The 20123-nt window shown below is 36.9% G+C and overlaps 2 protein-coding genes across 2 annotated transcripts; both read left to right on the top strand.

Annotated features, from left to right (window-relative positions):
• Positions 1 to 6128: 6128 nt before the first annotated feature.
• LOC135748095 (tripartite motif-containing protein 16-like protein) lies at positions 6129 to 10844 on the top strand. The gene is made up of 6 exons (XM_065266177.2): positions 6129 to 6897; positions 7013 to 7108; positions 7318 to 7551; positions 7660 to 7819; positions 7976 to 8035; positions 9985 to 10844. The coding sequence occupies exons 1-6, from the start codon at positions 6310 to 6312 to the stop codon at positions 10506 to 10508; spliced, it is 1662 nt and encodes a 553-aa protein (XP_065122249.1). The 5' UTR covers positions 6129 to 6309; the 3' UTR covers positions 10509 to 10844.
• A 3128-nt stretch (positions 10845 to 13972) lies between these two features.
• On the top strand, positions 13973 to 19710 carry LOC135748085 (E3 ubiquitin-protein ligase TRIM16-like). The gene is made up of 6 exons (XM_065266167.2): positions 13973 to 14606; positions 14737 to 14832; positions 15042 to 15275; positions 15377 to 15536; positions 15671 to 15730; positions 17876 to 19710. The coding sequence occupies exons 1-6, from the start codon at positions 14031 to 14033 to the stop codon at positions 18481 to 18483; spliced, it is 1734 nt and encodes a 577-aa protein (XP_065122239.1). The 5' UTR covers positions 13973 to 14030; the 3' UTR covers positions 18484 to 19710.
• The last annotated feature ends 413 nt before the right edge of the window (positions 19711 to 20123 follow it).

The raw sequence follows: 20123 nt of genomic DNA, 5'->3' as shown, positions 1-20123 counted from the left end.
AAGCAAAAACTAACGTTCTTTGTTTGCTGGGTTATTGGGTTGTTCTGTTTCACATTTTCTAGGTTGACAAAAACACTTGGATACGCAATTTTAGCATCTGGAAAACATAGAAAAGTCAGATTTTCATGATGTCCCTTTAATGAAGGATGCTGACGTGTTTTTACGGACACTTGCACGCTTTCTTAACTACTATAAATCTCATTATAAGCTTTTTCTGGGTGGTACTGTATAAAACAATCAGTATAATACAGACATTGCTGAGGAATACCTGAATCTTGTGTGACAAGCGGTTCAGGCTCTTGAATGTGCGGTATCGTTTGGCACACGCGCACACACAGGCCGTTACTCAATTGGAAGGCTTGCAGCCTCCGAAGGTCGCATATGCGGGCTGCAAACGTCATCAAGCCTGGTTTATTTAAGTTAACTGAGCATTACATTCGCAAGTCATAAGCTTTTTGTAACAATTTACGATTAACTTAGAATAATAGTCAACTTTATTATTGTTAATATTCTCAAATAAGACAGTCTTTATGACGTAACAGCCTACAAATGCGACCTCAGGAGTCTGCAGCCTTCAGATTGAGAAACGGCCACACACAGAAACGCAAACATGGAAAATTCCACAGTGTTTCTGAGTGCCCTCTGTTGGATCACTGCAGCTTTACATGCTTACAAACTGTTTAATATGATGTCCTGTACAACACTGCACCCTGTCTGTACATCTGTTCTTACGGTGAAATGAGAAAAGTGAGTTTTAATACGAGGACTGTTTGTAGGAAGTTTGCATTTACACGTTTGACCTACAGACGCCATTATTGTGTGCTTTCAGAGCGCTTCAAAACAGTGAATACAACTTACCAAAATTTGAGAAACTCATACTTGAAACTCATATTTGAGAACACATACTAATTTTGTTTATGTAGCTAAATATTCTGGGTTCATAGTTGTTTTTAAACTCAAAATTCACTTTAAAAAAGATTAAAAAATATTTATTCCACATTAATTTGTGTGTCCTTTGAAAGTGATGGGGCGATCTTGAGACACTCTCTCTCGAAGCCTCGAAATATTTACAAATCTTTGGATTCGAATCAGTGGTTTAGAGCTGTTTCAAACTGGCAAAGTCACGTGATTTAGCAAACAAATCTTCATTACGTCATAACTGTTTCAAAACTCGATTAAAAAGAAAATCTGATGGTTCTTAATGGGGACATTTTCACAAGACTTTTTTAAGATGTAAAATAAATCTTTCGTGTCCCCAGAGTACATATGTGAAGTTTTAGCTCAAAATACACCACAGATAATTTATTACAACATGTTAAAATTTCCACTTTGTAGGTGCGAGCAAAGATGTTCCGTTTTGGGTATGTCCTATAAAATGCAAATGAGCTGATGAAATGCAAACACTGATCGCCATATGATGGTGGTTTGTTGAAATTGAAACTCTGTTGTGCTGTCAATTTTTCTCTCTCTCTCTCTTGCACTAAATGGCAGTGCCGTGGTTGGATAGTGCAAATTAAGCTGCGGTATTATTATAAGATCCCCTTCTGACATCACAAGGGGGGCTAAATTATAATGACCTAATTTTTCACATGCTTGCAGAGAATAGTTAACATGGATAAAGTACGATTTTCATGATATGTCCCCTTTAAATCGAGTAAAGCAGATGTGCAAACATGATCACTTGCTCTCTGGAGACCGTCTCTGTGCAGTTTCTGTATGAGACTGACATCTAGTGGACTTGTTTATTATATAACGGGATTCCTGTAACACGTGACACAACCAGGAGGGTCTTGACTTCAGGGAAACTGAAACTAAATCACTCTCAGGTTTTTGTATGTTTCTTCTTTTCTTATGTAGAACAGGTACCAAACACCTGAGATCTGAAATATGCATGTGCAATTTTGCATGTATATTTGCTTAAACCTATTGATGAGTGTGTTTGTGTTTGATTCTTTCAGGGTGTCCCCCTTCTCCACGAGAAAGCTTTTTCCAGAAAACTTTAAAACCTGGAGATTAGACTATTAGTGAAAACCTTGGAGTTAACATGCTTAACTCCAAACTGAGTTCCTATTATTTCAACTATTAGGCTGATGTGTGTGTGTGTTATACGTTATCATAAGTTTTTGTTAAGTCTCTGAATTGTTTTGAACGTTTGATAACACTTTAAAAAAATAAAGCAGTAGTTATAAGCAATATCTTTGTATACTATACTTTCATTACTCTCTATCTCTCTTTTGCCGGCTAATACTAAATTTACACACAAACACGAAACTAAAGTCTCCCTAATGTGCACTAAAACGCTGGGTTGCTTTAACCCAACTGCAAGGTTAAATTAACCAAGAAAATGTCCATATTTAAACCAACCATGGGTTGAAAAATCCCAAAATGTTTACAGTGTAGATCACTCACGGGCCACTTTATTAAGCACACTTGCTAGTACCAGGTTGGACCCCTTTTGCCTTCAGAACTGCCTTAATACTTCATGGCATAGATTCGACAAAGTGTTGGAAACATTCCTCTGAGGTTTGGGACATAGCATCACGCAGCTGCCGCAGATTTGTCATCTGCACATCCATAAAGGAATCTTCCATTCCACCAAATCCTAAAGATGCTCTATTAGATTGAGATCCGGTGACTGTGGAGATAATTAAAGAAAAGTGAACTTATTGTCCTGTTCAAGAAACTTGTTTGAGATGAAATTAGCTTTTTGACAGTGCATTATCCTGCTGTAAGTAGCCATCAGAAGATGAATACACTGTAGTCATAAAGGGATGGACACGGTCACCAAAAATACTTAGGTAGTCTGTGGCATTTAAACAATGTTTAATTTGTACTAAGGGGCTAAAGTGTGGGCATAGTAGGAAAAGAATACTATGGAATATGAATGGGGCTCATAAATGATTTGAAAATGGTCTTGGCTGCTTTCATCCCGAAAAGAGGAGGGGCTAACTAAGCATACAGTAGTCTAGCTCATTCCTGATTGGAGAAATAAGCCATGTTGCAACTATCCCTGCACTCCCCTAACACAAACAACATGTAAACAATATTAAAATCATCACATTTGCAATTACACGTGTAAGTCATTAGTCCAGAGGAGACAGTAGGCTATATAAAGTGTACAGTTTTTAGTAACAGATGACCTTTAAGTGACAGAAACATCTGCTTCAATTTTCACACTACATTTGGGAAGGTATGAAGTTTGGACACAGGGTGAGTTAAAGGGTACCTATGGTCCGATTCACATTTAGTGTATATTAGTACATGGTAACGATATGCAAAGCTACACACACCAATGTAAAGGATGACGCAAGTTATCGTCTCCAATGTCTTTTCTTGGACTACAACAAACTGTTTATTTCCTGGGATTGGTGATGTAGACAAGACATTATCGTAATTCCTCCCAATTCGGACTCAGCCTGTAAGTAGCATTGCATTGTGAGTAGGGATGTCAATTTATGCAATTTCCCATATTCGATGATCAGTTAACATAAAGACATGTCAAAATAAAAGTTTCATTATCTTTAAGTGTTATTTTTCTAGTTGTTCACCTCACTTTCAGAGTTGTTGATACACCGTTTGTTGTAATTATATCCAAGAAGCACACAAAGGGCACTTTTCCCATCGTCACCTTAGACCTGCGGCGTATATTTCAGCAAAGATGCTTATATTATGGAGATGGCAACCTTCCATTAGAAAACACACAACAGTCAACTTGGCTAGCGTGTAGCGCCTCAGCCAGTCAATAATGATCAGTTGCAGATGTTCAGAGTGTAACGACAGTCAGTTACAGTTTACATTTTACAGTTTCTTGCCAGAATTTAAAGGGGACAGAATGAAATGAAAAACCATTTTTGCCTTGTCTTTGTTGAATAATGGTAGTCTACCCGCATTCACTAACATACAAAAAGTGCTAAACATGCTAAGCATCTCAGTCTCATAGATATTCCTCTTTTAGAAATCTGAAAAACTGATGCTTATGACATCACAGGCATCTCACTGACCCTCCACTTTAAAATAATTGGCTAATTTTTTTGAGTGGCAGCAAAGTCAGCCAATCAGTAATGAGATTGCAAGTTAAGCCAGTAGGGGGAGCCAAATAGGTACAAAACCACTTGTTTAAAATCACCCACCCTAATAGAGCTATCTGAGAGAGGTTTTTAGGAAGCTTCTAAGGCATTACAGACCCAAACAAAAGTTTTTTTGTCTACATGTCACATCACAGAACAAGGATAAATACCCCGTTCAATCATTCTATGTCACCTCTAAGATTCCATTTTAATCTGTTCATTAAAAAACGGCTTCTGATCTCCTTCCCGGTGTATAGCAGCGTTGCCATGCTAAGCTTGCAGCCTTCCCTGAAGAGGGTCTGTGCTTTCAGTATCCTAACGATATTTGCATTTTCTGTATCGTACCATCTCAGATCCACTGTGGATGCCATTTTGTTGCGTTGGCAGTCAGCCCAGGTGTGTGTTTGGCTTTGAGCATCGTTGTGATCCATATATATATATATATATATATATATATATATATATATATATATATATATACACTAGATGTCGCCCTTGGGGTTCTAAGCATGCGTCAAAACCGCCGCAATCTTAGAACAGAGGTCTTGTCATAGGAAGTAGCTATGTAAAGCTGCTATCTCCGCCTGTACTCCGAATTCATGGACGATGCCGCACTTTTGTGCTTAGTATGGCTGTACGGCCTACTAGCACTATGCATTACAGTTAGAAAAAGTAGATTTTCATAATATCAAAACTTAATTTTTTTTGGAATCAATCAATGTCTGACTGTTGAAACGAACCAAAGGAAGAACTAGAAAATCGCATTCATGACGATTTATGGTGATTTTATTTCCGTTACCATTGCCTACAATGACGCTGATGCGGGGCTCCCCTGTTTCAAGATGGCGGCTCTATTTGACACATTCGGTTCAATGAACTGCCATAGCCAAGGCGACATCTAGTATACCATGGTTGTGATCTTGGCTAGTTTCTCAGCGCTCGCTTAATTTTGTTTCTGTATGTGTTTTGCCCAGGCGCCCGCACACACGTGCATGATCTTGCTTATTCGACAAATTGTTAAGTTTTATCAACTTAATTCTTATCTGCAATTAATTAATGATCGCTTAAATTGTTAACATCCCTAATTGTGAGCGAATCTTTCAAACATGGTAAAGAGCGTCACATTTACGGCTGACATCAGAGGTATTCAGTCCAATCACAATGTACAGATTAGCTGGCCAATCAGGGACATAGAACTTTTAAAATCTGTTCAGAAAGAGAGTGAAATCTGGAGCTACAAAAATGTACGGTATGTGGAAAATAATGTGTTTTTTTTTTACCATAAACCACGCAGATAGATAGTACAGGTACGTCTGCAAGATGTCTGGTAAAGATCTGGAGATCTGGAATTCATCTGGTGTAAAAACATCTTATAAAGGTCTTAGAAAGAGCTGCTTTACATACATTTTAAATCAAAAACGTTTTTTAGACGTCTTCAATATGTCTATATGACATCTTTTAGGAAACGTCTCAGGGACGTATTGCAGATTAGCAAACAATCTAAATAATACGTCTTGCAGATGTAAACGCAGACATCAAATAGACGTCTTCGAGATGTATGTGTGCTATCAGGGATTTTATAATACACAATATAACGTGGTTTTTTAGAAATGAAATAGGTGGACTTTAACGTTACACCATCAGTTTCATTTAAATTAAATTTGCCACAGTGTCCATTACGAAAACTCTCCAGAACTTTTTTCTGAGGAAAGTAAACGGTGTACAATTTAATGTTGCTTTTATCCAGCATGATTAAATGTGATAACATCAACACTGATATTATTCACCTAGACACCTACATGGTTTAATACTACACATGACTTGCCATAGCGATTTACCAAACTGTAAGAATACATTTATTCTTACCCCAAAAATTCTCACATCACGTCCCATCCACCTGTAAATGCAGTATTACAATTATTGTTAAAAAAAAAATAGTTCGGGTCTGACATCTAGTGGACTAACATGACTGACTTTCTTATTTGCACACTTTTCAAGCCAGGATGTTGCTGAGTTTAGGGGCGGATCACATTTCCGAACCGCTTTACCGCCATAAAACACTACAAGAAGAAGAAGACCGCGCCGCTTTCCTCCAATTACGAGCATTCTGAAAAGTATTTTCAACTCCCTGTCTATATTCAAAATAACGTATTTGCGCGCGCAAAAGACGCGGAATATAAAACTGAAACTAAACTGGACCGTTATACGTTTTGTCTTTGTATTTTTGTCCACATACATTAAAATGGCAGAAGCGAATGTTTATTTGGCTCAGGATCAGTTCATCTGTTCAATCTGTCTGGATCTACTGAAGGATCCTGTGACTATTAACTGTGGGCACAGTTACTGTATGAGCTGTATTACAGACTGCTGGGATCAGGATGATAAGAAGAGAGACTATGGCTGCCCTCAGTGCAGACAGACCTTCACTACAAGACCTGTTTTAGGTAAAAACACCATGCTGGCTGAAGTGGTGGAGAAACTAAAGAAGACTAAACTACAAACTGCTCGTCCTGATCAATGTTATGCTGAACCTGGAGATGTGAAGTGTGACGTCTGTACTGAGAGAAAACACAAAGCTGTCAAGTCCTGTCTGGTGTGTCTGAACTCTTACTGTCAAAATCATCTTGAACAACATGAGAAATTATTCAAAGGGAAGCACAACCTGATAGATGCCACTGGACGACTTCAGCAGATGATCTGCCCACAACATGAAAAGCTGTTAGAGTTTTACTGTAAAACTGATCGGCAATGTATATGTCTATGGTGTATGGTGGGCAACCATAAATTTCACAAAACTATATCAGCTAAAGATGAGAGGACCGAGAAACAGGTAAGAGCTGAAAGCACTGAGTGCTGTGTTTCATTTTTGAAGTATTCCATGAATTGTAAGATGAAGCCAAAATTTCAATTTATATCTTATTCACTGTTTATCACTGCTTCCACAGAAACAACTGAAGGAGACACAGAGAAAATACCAGGAGATAATCCTGGAGAGCGAGAAGAAGCTTCAGGAGCTGAGAGATGCTGTGGAGACTCATAAGGTGAGTTTTGATCAGAAGAACAACTGCTGTCTGCTGTTTCAGATCTGTTTCAGACTCAGTTAGGACTCTCATCCAATCAGTCAGTGAGGAGTTCAGTGCTGGATGACTTTCACTGAAGTTCACTGTGGGTAACAGACTGTGTGATGTACCAGTAAGAGCTGAGTGAATGCTGCTGATTCTAATGCTCCTCTCTCTGTGTGTCCTAACAGCGCTCTGCACAGACAGCAGTGGACAACACTGAGAGGATCTTTACTCAACTGATTCGATCCATTGAGAAAAGACGATCTGAGGTGACACATCTGATCAGAGATCAGGAAAAGACTGCAGTGAGTGAAGCTGAAGGACTCATGAAGCGACTGGAGCAGGAGATTGATGATCTAACGAGAAGGGACGCTGAGCTGGAGCAAATTTCTCACACAGATGATCACATCAATTTCATCCAGGTAACAGAGATCTGATAAACACAACAGTGGTGTTTATAAAGAGAAGAGCATATTTTACGGTGGTTATATTTAGTATTAATTGTTTGTGTTGTCTTTGTGTTTTTGCAGAATTTTCAGTCTCTCTCTGCTTCTCTTGGATCTATAGATTCACTCAACATCACTGTCAGTTCTCTCCTCTCTTATGATGATGTAGTGAAATCTGTTTCTCATCTGAGGGATAAACTGGAGGATTTGTGCAGAGAAGAGAGAGAACTGATATCCAATAGAGGTAAGGCAAAAAAAATCACAAATAAGGCAAACATCATACAATTACAATATTATATTTGCAGAAATACAAAGAATATCACCATCTCAGTGTAGTATATAATATAGTTTATCTATAAATGTTAATTACAATAAAGATATATATTTTTGGTTTCCACAGTAAAGGTTATTGAAATCATTCCCACCCCTGAACCCAAGACCAAGGAGCAGTTCCTACAATGTAAGTCTTTACAAATAACAAACACTTAATGCTACTTACGTAATATATCATCTTAATATGCTGATGAAAATATAAAACATGAACAACACTGAAAGCACTTCTGTATTAATAATGTCAAAATAAGGCACCAAATGATAAATAAGCACACAAGCTATAGCATAGCTCAAGACAAGGCTACAAATAGTTAATGTGGCATACAGTATATATATTTTTTTTCTTTTTTGTTAGTAAGGTTTTTTTTGTTAAATATTGTTATCAACATGAGCTGTAACAAAAGTGCATTTAAAGTTAACTTGTAAAGTGGCCCATTTTATCTACCACGCTTAGCTATTGCATTTTTCTTGTAAACTGGTATTTTTTAAATTAAACAATTTATAGAATTAAAAATACCAATTGAAATGAAATGCTTATTATGACCTGTACATTCTGCTACGCCTACCTGTAAGGAAAACACCGCCGGTTTTCAATACTTTACTATGTTCTTACCCCAACTTGGACAAATTAATACATACAGGGCTCCAGACTGCCATTGAGAGTGTGCCACTGAATTTTAGACGCACATGTGCGACCGGTAAATTTGACCTTTTTTTGTGATGTGACACTGAATTTAAAACAGCACATTGTACTTTCTGCATCTACTGTATCATCAAAGTATTTATTAGTAATACAGTGTATTACGTAGTAGAAATGTGAATATTTGGTTAGCATGTTGATTTACGGTATGTGCCCCTAAATTTTCTGGTTGCGCCCCTAAATTTTCTGGTTGCGCCCCTAAAATTTTCAGTTCGGGGCCACTGTGCTCCTAGTAAAAAAAGTTAGTCTGGAGACCTGACATACCCATCTTTTTTTCAATGCATGCACATAATCTTTGTACAGCGCGTCATTAACGTGTTAGCATTTAGCCTAGCCCCATTCATGCCTTAGGATCCAAACAGGGATGAATTTAGAAGCCACCAAACACTTCCATGTTTTCTCTATTTAGAGACTGTGGCGCAAAAATATGGTGGCACAAAATAAAACGTGGCGATTTTTTAAGCAGAAAAAAATAAGAACTATATTGTTTGCCAGAAGAGCACTTCGTTTGCAGCACTTCGACCTCGGCATGCAGTAATATTGACAGAAGTTTGAGCGAGGGGGTGTAGTCAGGAGTGATGATGTTACTCCGCCAAGGTCAAATTGTTTCAAACTAAGTGCTCTTCCGCCATACAATATAGTTCTCATTTTTATCCGCTTTAAAAAAACTTTTTTTTTGTGCCACCATACTTTTGTAACTACTCATGTAACAGTCTTTAAATAGGGAAAACATTGGGAAAACATGAAAGTGTTTGGTGGCTTCTAAATTCATCCCTGTTTGGATCCTAAGGAATGAATGGTGCTAGGGTAAATGCTAACACATTCACGACACACTCTGCAAAGATTAATTGCAAACATTGAAAAAAGATAGGTTTGTATTATTTTGTCTAAGTTGAGGTAAGAGGGTTTGGCTGTCAAATTGGTTGAATACCAAAAAAATGACCAAAGTGACCTTTGTGAAAATAAGGCATTTCAATTACTGACTAATACCCTTATCATTGCCATTAAATAGAATGAACCTAAACATAAGTAAAATACTGAAAAAACGTTGGTGTTTTCCTTTAACCATAAAATCCCCTAGGCATTTACCTGAGGACCCAATTTAGCTGACAACACCTTACATTAATTTTCACTTATATGACTCAATCGTTTTATGATCTTTTACAAAATAAAATCATTTTGATGATAATTCACAAACATGTTACACACACAAGATTATGATGTTTATAACAATTAGAACAGGTTCTTCCTCTAACTAAAGGATGAACTGTAATCTATGAAATATTCTCCGCAAAATGTCTGTCCATATAAACCTTAAAAAAGAGACTTTTTATTTTAATATGCATACAGATAATATTATATGATTTCTCCATCAGATTATTGTCCGATCACTGGAGAAGAAAACACATTGTATAATTGTCTCCGTCTGTCTGAAGGGAACAGAGTGATTACTCACACTTACACAGGCCAGCGGTATCCTAATCATCCAGACAGATTCAATGGTTGTTATCAGGTGTTGTGTAAAGAGGGTGTGTGGGGACGCTGTTACTGGGAGGTTGAGTGGAGCGGTCAGGTGTATATATCAGTGTCATATAAGAGCATCAACAGGAAGGGAGGCCGTGATGATTGTAGGTTTGGATTTAATGATCAGTCCTGGTGTTTGTGCTGCTCTGACTCCAGTTGTTCATTCTGGCACAATAACATTGAGACTAAACTCCCAGTAGGGTCCAGATCTTCTAGAATAGGAGTGTATGTGGATCACAGTGCAGGATCTCTGTCCTTCTACAGCGTCTCTGACACAATGACCCTCATCCACAAAGTCAACACCACATTCACTCAACCTCTCTATCCTGGGTTTTATGTTTCTGGAAGAGTGAAACTGTGTGATCTGACTAAATAGATGTCTGAACTGAAAACACCTTAAAATATAGCAGTACAATTAGGGATAGGCGATAATTTGCATGTGATTGTAATTGGGCATCTCTTCAGTGAAACCGATTTCTTAAGAGAGATTTCTTTAGATGGAGCGGCATTTACTACACAAAGTCGTAGTTCACTGACAGTTGGGGCAATTTCGCATTTATTATCGCGCACATATCGCCTGCGATATGTATGCGATATGTCCCAGCTTGTCATAGCAGGTGATATTACTAATCAAATAACCGGCTTTACTGACGAGATGCGCATGATATCGCATGCAAATTATCGCCCATCCCCAAATACAATTTTTATAACCTCAAGATGCACACAAGTAATGGTATGTTTGTTAAAACTACATAAATGTTCTAATATATCTAAGTATATCTAGTCCTTGCTTAATCTATACTCTGTCTGGGACACCTGCCTCAATTGTTTTATTATTATTAATACTAAACTTCTGTCAAACAAGTAAAACACATGTCTTATATCAAATAAATAAATCGTCTCAGTTAATATAATAATAATTTAAGAGAAGCATAAATGACAATAACAATACAAATAGTATTGCACTGTGTATGTATTTAGTTTTCACGTGCATAAAAGTTCTTCTGAGATAACTTTGGCCCATCGTCTACATTGACTGTGAAAAAGTAGCCTTTAAAGAGCTCAGATATAAACGCTGCTAAACGCCATTTCTGCCAAAAATCAGATAATGATAACCGAATGCTCTCGGCACGTATTATACGTTCATCAAATACTTTCACTTCAAATCTGCTTAATCCCAGGCTATTCGGAAATACTGCTTTGTTGGCAGAATCCATTAAATGCCACAACTATTTTTTCACAAAGTCCTCTATGTTCACAGACAAAGGAAATGAATGCATGACGGTCAAGGTGCAAGAGTTTTTTGCCCGGTTAAAGGAGGTTTACTGAATATCCCTTACGAAAAATAAATTTATTCAAGTGTGCTATGAGTATACTTCTATACCTGCAGCACACAAATAACCTATAGTTTACTTAGAGTACACTAACAAAACATTTGCATATACACTTGAAGTATAAAACTACTAGTATAACTATAAGTTCACTTGCAGTACAAATAAAGAACGTACTTGTGCACTTAAAGTTGACTACTCTTACACTTATAGTACACTTAGAAGTTTACTTTTATATACTAAAAAGTGGGCCAATTTGTGCTGCGTCCAAATAACCACACTTGCGGTCTTTGCACTTGACCGCTTGAATATTTACATGACGTATTTCCTATATTTTGCCCAAGTGTTCTAGTGGGCGTGAAGATCCCAAGCGTGCATGTAAAAATTATTCACCACATGGGACAGACAATTTGCACCAAAATGTATTCATTTTTTTATTTAGGCTACTTTAAATATATTTTTAGGGTTTTCTTTAAATAAAATGAACACATAAACAAATGAATAAATAAATTTAAAGAATATTATCTACACTTATCTGAAACTTTCAGACGCTAATTTTGTGCATGTAGATTTATTAAAGTTTATTGTTTATGTAGTATTCTCTGAATAAATGACACCATTAATGTTGTTTTAATGTTATAAAAGCAGTTACAGATGTTTTACAAAATACATAACAATGTTTGCACCAATTAAATTTGGAACACTTTCCGTTTTACTACCAAAATATGTAAAATCCATTTATTTACTTACAATTAAAAGTTTCCGCAACATCTCGCAAGATTTAGGCAAAAGTCTCATGATTTACATCCTGAACGTGATGCATGACGGGATACGCTTAGCCTTTTAATACCCCTTCGAAGCGGTATTCGAGAAAGTGTGGGTTTAGTGTGCATTAAGGGCACTGCACTTTGCCAGTTTTAAGACATGGGACAGTCTTGCACACTTACTTCCTGTCGCGTGCACGCACTTTCAACTGGCCAAGACCGCAAGTGTGGTTATTTGGACGCAGCCTTAGTCACAAGTGGTATTCAAGTAGTACACTTACAAGTATACTACTAGAACATAGATGTTAGTACCCTTACATAAAGTATACTTAAAACTATACTCCAACATTACTTAAGTATACTTAATAAAATGAACTTGAAGTACATCTTTTTCGTAAGGGATATTAGGATATTGACTTCATTTTTAAGACTTTTACCTTTTATTCAGAAAGGAAATTGAAGAGTGACTGAAGGCTTTTTATAAAGGAAGATTTTTGCATGTACAGAAGAGGGTTTGGCAGTGAAAGACAGTCAAATTGGTTAAATACCAAAAATGACTAAAGTGACATTTGTGAAAATAATGCATTTCAGTTACTGACTAATAAACTTTTCATTGGCATTAAAGTGAATGAACCTACACATAAGAGCCTGAGAAAAAAATGCTAATTTCTCTTCAGTATATAAGCGAACACAACTTATTAAGTGCACTACATTATTCCATGTTATATATATATATATATATATATATATATATATCACTCATTCTCTCTCTCTAACTTGTGACTCCGTGTATCATTCTGTAGTTTTACTCAATAAAGTCTCTCATTTATTCTTGTCTTTATTGTTTGATTCTTGATTTATCCTCAGATGTAGGTGAATGTAACAGCTTGATAAACACAACTGTAGATCAGTACGCAATACAGATTGAGATGACATTGAGCTTCTAGTGTCTCACTGCAATATTACAGCAGCTGAAACTTAGTTTGTGTCTCTATGATGCTGTCACATTGTGGATATATTTATTTTCTCACTGCCACCTGTTTGCACAACAGTGTTTTTATGACTTTTCTGCTTGGTTTATATTTGCAACACGTCTCCTAAATCTCAGTGAGAGAAAATCTATATAATATTTAATCAATAACAAGCACATACATGCTTCAATGAGGTTTACATTCTTACATCATTTACTCACTCTCAGGTTATTTCAGATCCATATGGCCTTTTTCATCCCTGGAAGAAAAAAGAAAATAATTTGATCATACAGCTCAGACATCCAGCTGTGGTTAAGATTATATATTAAAACCCTCACATATATTCTGATACAGAAGTAACACAGCTACACTTTTCATAGTAATTTTTTAATCTCTTATCTGAGGGCTTTCAGTCTTACAGACATTTACATGAAGATTATTTTATCCAGAGCTATTTTAAGTGTAGTTTAAACATCCAGTTTTTGTCCCCTTTGACACAAACCCTTTAACTTTGGCACTGAAAACCTCAGTTTCTCAGACAAGGCTTAGCTAAAGCCAAAGTTTAAGCACCTTTTATAAACATGCCTTAGAAAAGGACTGGGGGTAATTCATTATTATAAAATGTAAAGCTAATATGCAAACCAGTGTTCACTTTCTTTATAAATAATGTCTCTGTGACTGTCTGTGTGAAACTGACATCTAGTGGACTCTTTATTATATGACTGGGACTCCTGTTTGCACACCTTTCATAAACACAACCAGGAAGTTCTCGAGTTCAGGGAAACTGAAACTAAATCACTGTCAGGTGTGTGTACGTGTCTTCTTTTCTAAAATGGCAGAAGCAAGTGTTTCACAGGATCAGTTCAGCTGTTCAATCTGTCTGGATCTACTGAAGGATCCAGTGGCCATTAACTGTGGACACAGTTACTGTATGAGCTGTATTACAGACTACTGGGATCAAAAGAGATTCTACAGCTGCCCTCAATGCAGACAGACCTTCACTACAAGACCTGTTTTAGGTAAAAACATCATGCTGGCTGAAGTGGTGAAGAAACTGAAGATGACTAAACTACAAGCTGCTCGTCCTGATCATTGTTATGCTGAACCTGGAGATGTGGAGTGTGACGTCTGTACTGAGAGAAAACACAAAGCTGTCAAGTCCTGTCTGGTGTGTCTGAACTCTTACTGTCAAAATCATCTTGAACAACATGAGAAATTCTTCAAAGGGAAGAAGCACAATCTGATAGATGCCACTGGACGACTTCAGGAGATGATCTGCCGTAAACATGATAAAGCCCTTGAGATTTACTGTCGTACTGATCAGCTCTGTATATGTTATCTGTGTACGGTGGATGAACACAAAAACCATAAGACTGTATCAGCTGCAGCAGAGAGGACTGAGAAACAGGTGAGAGCTGAGAACATCGGATTGTTTTGTTTATGTGATCAGTTCTGCATTATAATAAATGTTTCTTCATAATTACACTACAGCTAAATGAACAGTTTATCTTGTTTATCATTATTTCCATGTCCAACAGAAACAACTGAAGGAGACACAGAGAAAATACCATCAGAGAATCCAGAAGAGTCAGAAGAAGCTTCAGGAGCTGAGAGATGCTGTGAAGACTCATAAGGTGAGTTTTGATCAGAAGAACAACTGCTGTCTGCTGTTTCAGATCTGTTTCAGACTCAGTTAGGACTCTCATCCAATCATTCAGTGAGGAGTTCAGTGCTGGATGACTTTCACTGAAGTTCACTGTGGGTAACAGACTGTGTGATGTACCAGTAAGAGCTGAGTGAATGCTGCTGATTCTAATGCTCCTCTCTCTGTGTGTCCTAACAGCGCTCTGCACAGACAGCAGTGGACGACACTGAGAGGATCTTTACTCAACTGATCACATCCATTGAGAGAAGACGATCTGAGGTGACACAGCTGATCAGAGATCAGGAAAAGGCTGCAGTGAGTGAAGCTGAAGGACTCATGAAGCAACTGGAGCAGGAGATTGATGATCTGAGGAGGAGAGACGCTGAGCTGGAGCAGCTTTTACTCACCGATTATCACATAAATTTCCTCCAGGTAAAAAACAATACAGTGGTGTTTAGTAACTATAGAGCATATTTTACTGTGGTTATATTTTCTATTCAATGTTTGTGTTGTTTGTCTTTGTGTTTGTGTAGAGTTTTCAGTCTCTCTCTGTTCCTCCTGGATCTTCAGACTCACTCAGCATCACTGTCAGTTCTCTCCTCTCTTATGATGATGTAGGAAAATCTTTATCTCATCTGAAAGAGAAACTGGAGGATTTTTGCAGAGAAGAAATAGAAAGCATATCTGATAGAGGCAAGGCACCTATTTTTCTAAAACATTAGGCACACATTATGAAGTATTTGTGTTTGCTAAATCAAAATATATAAAATATGTCATTATTTAAAGTTTTTACATGTTATTTACAATGAATATGTATGTTTCCATAGTAAAGCATATTGACATTATTTCCACCCCTGAACCGAATACCAGGGAACAGTTCTTACAATGTGAGTATCAGCAAATAATACACAAGTACTGAAGATAATTTTAAGATAAATGCTGAAAAAATATTAGAAGTGATCAAAAATTCCTTTGGCAATTTAAACCCCACAATCTTAATCCAACATAAAATTATAATTTGATTCTCTGGCCTTTTCCTTCATTATCTAAAAGTGTTACCTTCATCTCAGAGACATGAAACTCTGTGACTTTTCCTAATTAATCTATCTAAACATGCACAAAAAAACTAGGCTTGATTTGGTTGTTCAAAAAGGTGTTTGGGGTAAAAATGACCCCACATTGAAAATGAATGGGGAAAAGAAAAAAATATGTTTTGAATGAATGGGAAAATAAGAAATAACTTTTTTCATTTTGTTTGTAAAAAAAAAATAAAAGTAAATCCATTATAAAACTGAAAATTTCTACATATAAACCAAGGTCTGGTCCATGGAGCATAAATAAAGAGTGAAACGAACTTTCCATCTCAAACACAAAATACAGTTTTTATGTATCTCAGAATGTTTAAATATGTATTCACAAAATGAAGAGTTTCGTTGCAAAACGAGATAAATCCGTTTTTTTAACTGTTCAGAAATCTCGTTTTTTGGTTGTGCATTCCAATTACAGTTTTTTTCAATCGCTAACAAGCGCTTACCCATACTTCAGATACTTTTTCTAAACACTTAACACAGACTTTCACCTACAAGACACAATTGGCCAAATGCATAATTTTCTTCTCAAAAACAAATTTTGTTAAATATTTACTAACTCTTTATTTCAAAACAGAACACATCTTTCTCTGCACATAATAACTTTACCAAAACACTGGAAATCTGACTCAAAAAGAAATTATTCTTTCAAAGAATAACACTTCTTTTCACTTCACAAGGTACATGCAATCAATTAAAGTACACCAGGTTTCAAAATACTGGCTATTGTTGAGATTACAAAAACTGCATAGACTTTAATGTTTCAGTTTTACAGGTATTTGCATACAATCCACCGTTTTTACGCTAAATGTATTGGTTGGGAACTGTGTGTCTGACTACAGGAGGAAAAGTAGAAACACAATATGATAGAGCAGAAAAAGTTTTACAGTATTGATCTTGATCATTTTTGAGGAGCTTTCCTCTTTCCCCAGAGGATGTAAGACGTTGCATTTTTGGGGACAAAAAATTCTACATATTACTGTATGACCTTATTGACAATGACATGTCAAGTGAGAATAAAAAAAATCCATGTAAAATGCAATACTTACCTGTTGGTTTGTTGACAGATGCGTATAATGGAGGCACTCTTTCACCAGCCTCTCTGAATTTCATCACTGACTACTGTTCTTGCAGCCCTTGGAATTCCACTACCACCATCACCACACATTCTTACACCTCTACATTGTCCTCTCCTTGGGCCTGCTCTTCTCCCTGGCCCTCCTCTTACTGCTCCTGGACCTCTCACTGCACCTCTCACTGCTCTGCACCTCTCACTGTCTTGCACCTTTCACTGCATCTCTCACTGCTCCTGAACCTCTCACTGCTCCTGCTATCCTTAATGTCCTCCTTTTACTGTATAAGTGTCAATGTAATAGGAATAACCCCTGCCACTGAGTCTAAGCCAGACTGGAATCAGCTGTGGTTTGCCCAATTTACCCAACATAAATCAGTTGTGTGTCAATTATACAATTTTCTGTTTATTATTAGCTGAGATATAAAAAACTGTAATATCAATTCAACTGCAGTTGGTTTGTTTTGATTTAAACCTTCATAACTTAAAAAATACAGCTAAGTAGCACCATAAAACAAATTAATAACATGATAACATAATAATAAACATGTTTTGACAAAAATGTAAAAAAATTGATTTATCTCGTTTTGCAACGAAACTCTTCATATGTCATAAAGTTGTGAAAAGAAGTTGAAGCATCAAAGAAAATTATGCCAGTTAAACCGCAAAAACCAAAAACGTTATCCTTTTTGAACACTGATTAAGCGTTTAACAAAAAGTTACGTATTACAGCTGTAACGTGTCAGAGAAGAAACTTACATTCATATTTTTGTAATTTTGGGATGAATGTTAATGTCTCATATGAGATGTCAGAATAATAATTATTGACATTCAGATTCCTTGTTTACAGATTATATTCTTTGTCTCCATAGATTATCGTCAGATCACTGCAGATCCAAACACAGCAAATGAGTATCTCAAACTATCTGATGACAACAAAGTGATTACTGACACTAACAGAGTCCAGACGTATCCTGATCATCCAGACAGATTTGAGGATTATCATCAGGTGTTGTGTAGTGAGAGTGTTTGGGGACGCTGTTACTGGGAGGTTGAGTGGCGTGGTGAGGTGGAAATATCAGTGTCATATAAGAGCATCAGCAGGAAGGGAGGGGGTGATGATTGTAGATTTGGATGGAATGATCAGTCCTGGAGTTTGTGCTGCTGTGACTCCACTTATTCATTCTTTCACGATTACATTGAAACTAAACTCCCAGTAGTGTCCAGATCTTCTAGAATAGGAGTGTATGTGGATCACAGTGCAGGATCTCTGTCCTTCTACAGCGTCTCTCGCACAATGACCCTCATCCACAAAGTCCAGACCACATTCACACAACCTCTCTATCCTGGGTTTAACATTTCTGGATCAGTGAAACTGTATGATCCAACAGTTGGCTATAATACAGGATTCTACAAATATTTTAGTTTTAGTACACTTTGGGTTTTTTTACCAGGGGTGCAGGGTTTAAAATTTTATTGAAGCTTCCCCGGGTGCCACCATTGCTTAGCGGACCCCCACCTGCTGTTAGCATTCCATTGACTCCCATTCATTTTGCCGTCGTTTTGACAGCGAATAACTTTACATCTGAGGCGTTTAAAGACTTAATCTTTCCATTAATTATTTCTAAAGAAACACGAAAATGTATAAAAGGCTCCATTACCATGTATCTTACGTCATGGCCCATTAGAAGCAGTTTTTGTAAAAATAGGCTAACAATTGCGTCATAACCAGCGACTCTCTGTCGCACAGTAGAGAAATTACCGTATGGACAGGAGGAGAAGCTCGTAGGCAATCTTTTACTGTCTATGAGGCAGTCGGGTGGACGTGGAGACATAAATTCAAAGGGAGATTATTAATCAGAATACTTATCAAAATTTGCTCCTGTTCACGCTCGCCGTCTCTGCAAGATTTGGTGGGTGATTCAGATTTCTCGTGGCACGGCTATTAGAAGACTTACAATTGTCAGACAGGTTGCTCACGTGACATCTACGTCATAAAGCTCAGTTTGAGTCTGCGCAGTACGCTCGACCCCCAGGAAGTGCGTGCTTCTAATTGACTTCACTTGTCTCCGTTGAATCCAATGGGGTTGCTGTGTCCATTTCTTTTACTGTCTATGGTTTTTACAATGTGCTTTTGACACCGGGTTATCTTTGTCTGTGTTAAACCCCGTTGTTACCCTGCCCCACATGAAAAAATTCTGTAGCATGCTATTCATTAGAATTTAGAAGTTCGAAGTATATTGCAGTATATAATAGTAATACTACATTAGTTTATAGATTTTTTTCTTGTACATGAGTTATGCTTCATACTTGTAATTTCCAAGGCATGGATAAGCCTCTGAGCTTTTCAAATTGCTCATTGCCTTACCATCACAAACAACTCAATAAACACAGTAGATAAATAAACTGTAAGTTATAAGCAGCAACTTTTTTACTTCTCATCCCATTTCTCTATAAAGGAGTGGATGGCATGCGGATGTCCTTATAGGATCTGTCAGACTTTGAATCCACATCTTGTTGTAAATAAATGACTAAAGACAATGCAAATAAAGCATTGTTGATGTCAAAACAAAAATTACTCCCCTAATTCACACAAAGCATCATGGGGTGTAGAAATAATGTCAATATTAAACACACTATAGCAGTAAAGTATTAATGAATAAGGTTGTTTTACTCAATAAATTGAATTAACTGAGTCATTATTCTTGGACTCTTTTTTTTCCTTAGATGTAGGTGAATGTATTATCTTGATAAACACAAATGTAAAGGTGTACGCAATACAGATTGAGATGACATTGAGCTTCTAGTGTCTCACTGCAGTTTTAGTCTCCGTATGATGTTGTCACATTGTGGATATATTTATTTTATCACTGGCACCTGTTTGCACAACAGGTGCATAAATGTTCAAAATTAATAAATCTTAAATAATTTACTCACTCTCAGGTTAGTTCAGATCCATATGGCCTTCTTTGTACCTGGAAGACAAAAGACATTAATTTGAAGATCATATCGCTCAAACATCCAGCTATGGTTAAGATATATTTAAAGACTCACATTCTGATTCAGTAGTAACACAGCTATAACACTCTTCATAAGATTCATTCATTCTTTTCTCTGTGG

The sequence above is a fragment of the Paramisgurnus dabryanus genome, chromosome 6, assembly GCF_030506205.2.
Source record: "Paramisgurnus dabryanus chromosome 6, PD_genome_1.1, whole genome shotgun sequence".
Classification (NCBI taxonomy): Eukaryota; Metazoa; Chordata; class Actinopteri; order Cypriniformes; family Cobitidae; genus Paramisgurnus; species Paramisgurnus dabryanus.
The sequence above is the reverse complement of the archived record's forward strand: the minus strand, read 5'-3'. Positions and strand labels throughout refer to the sequence as shown.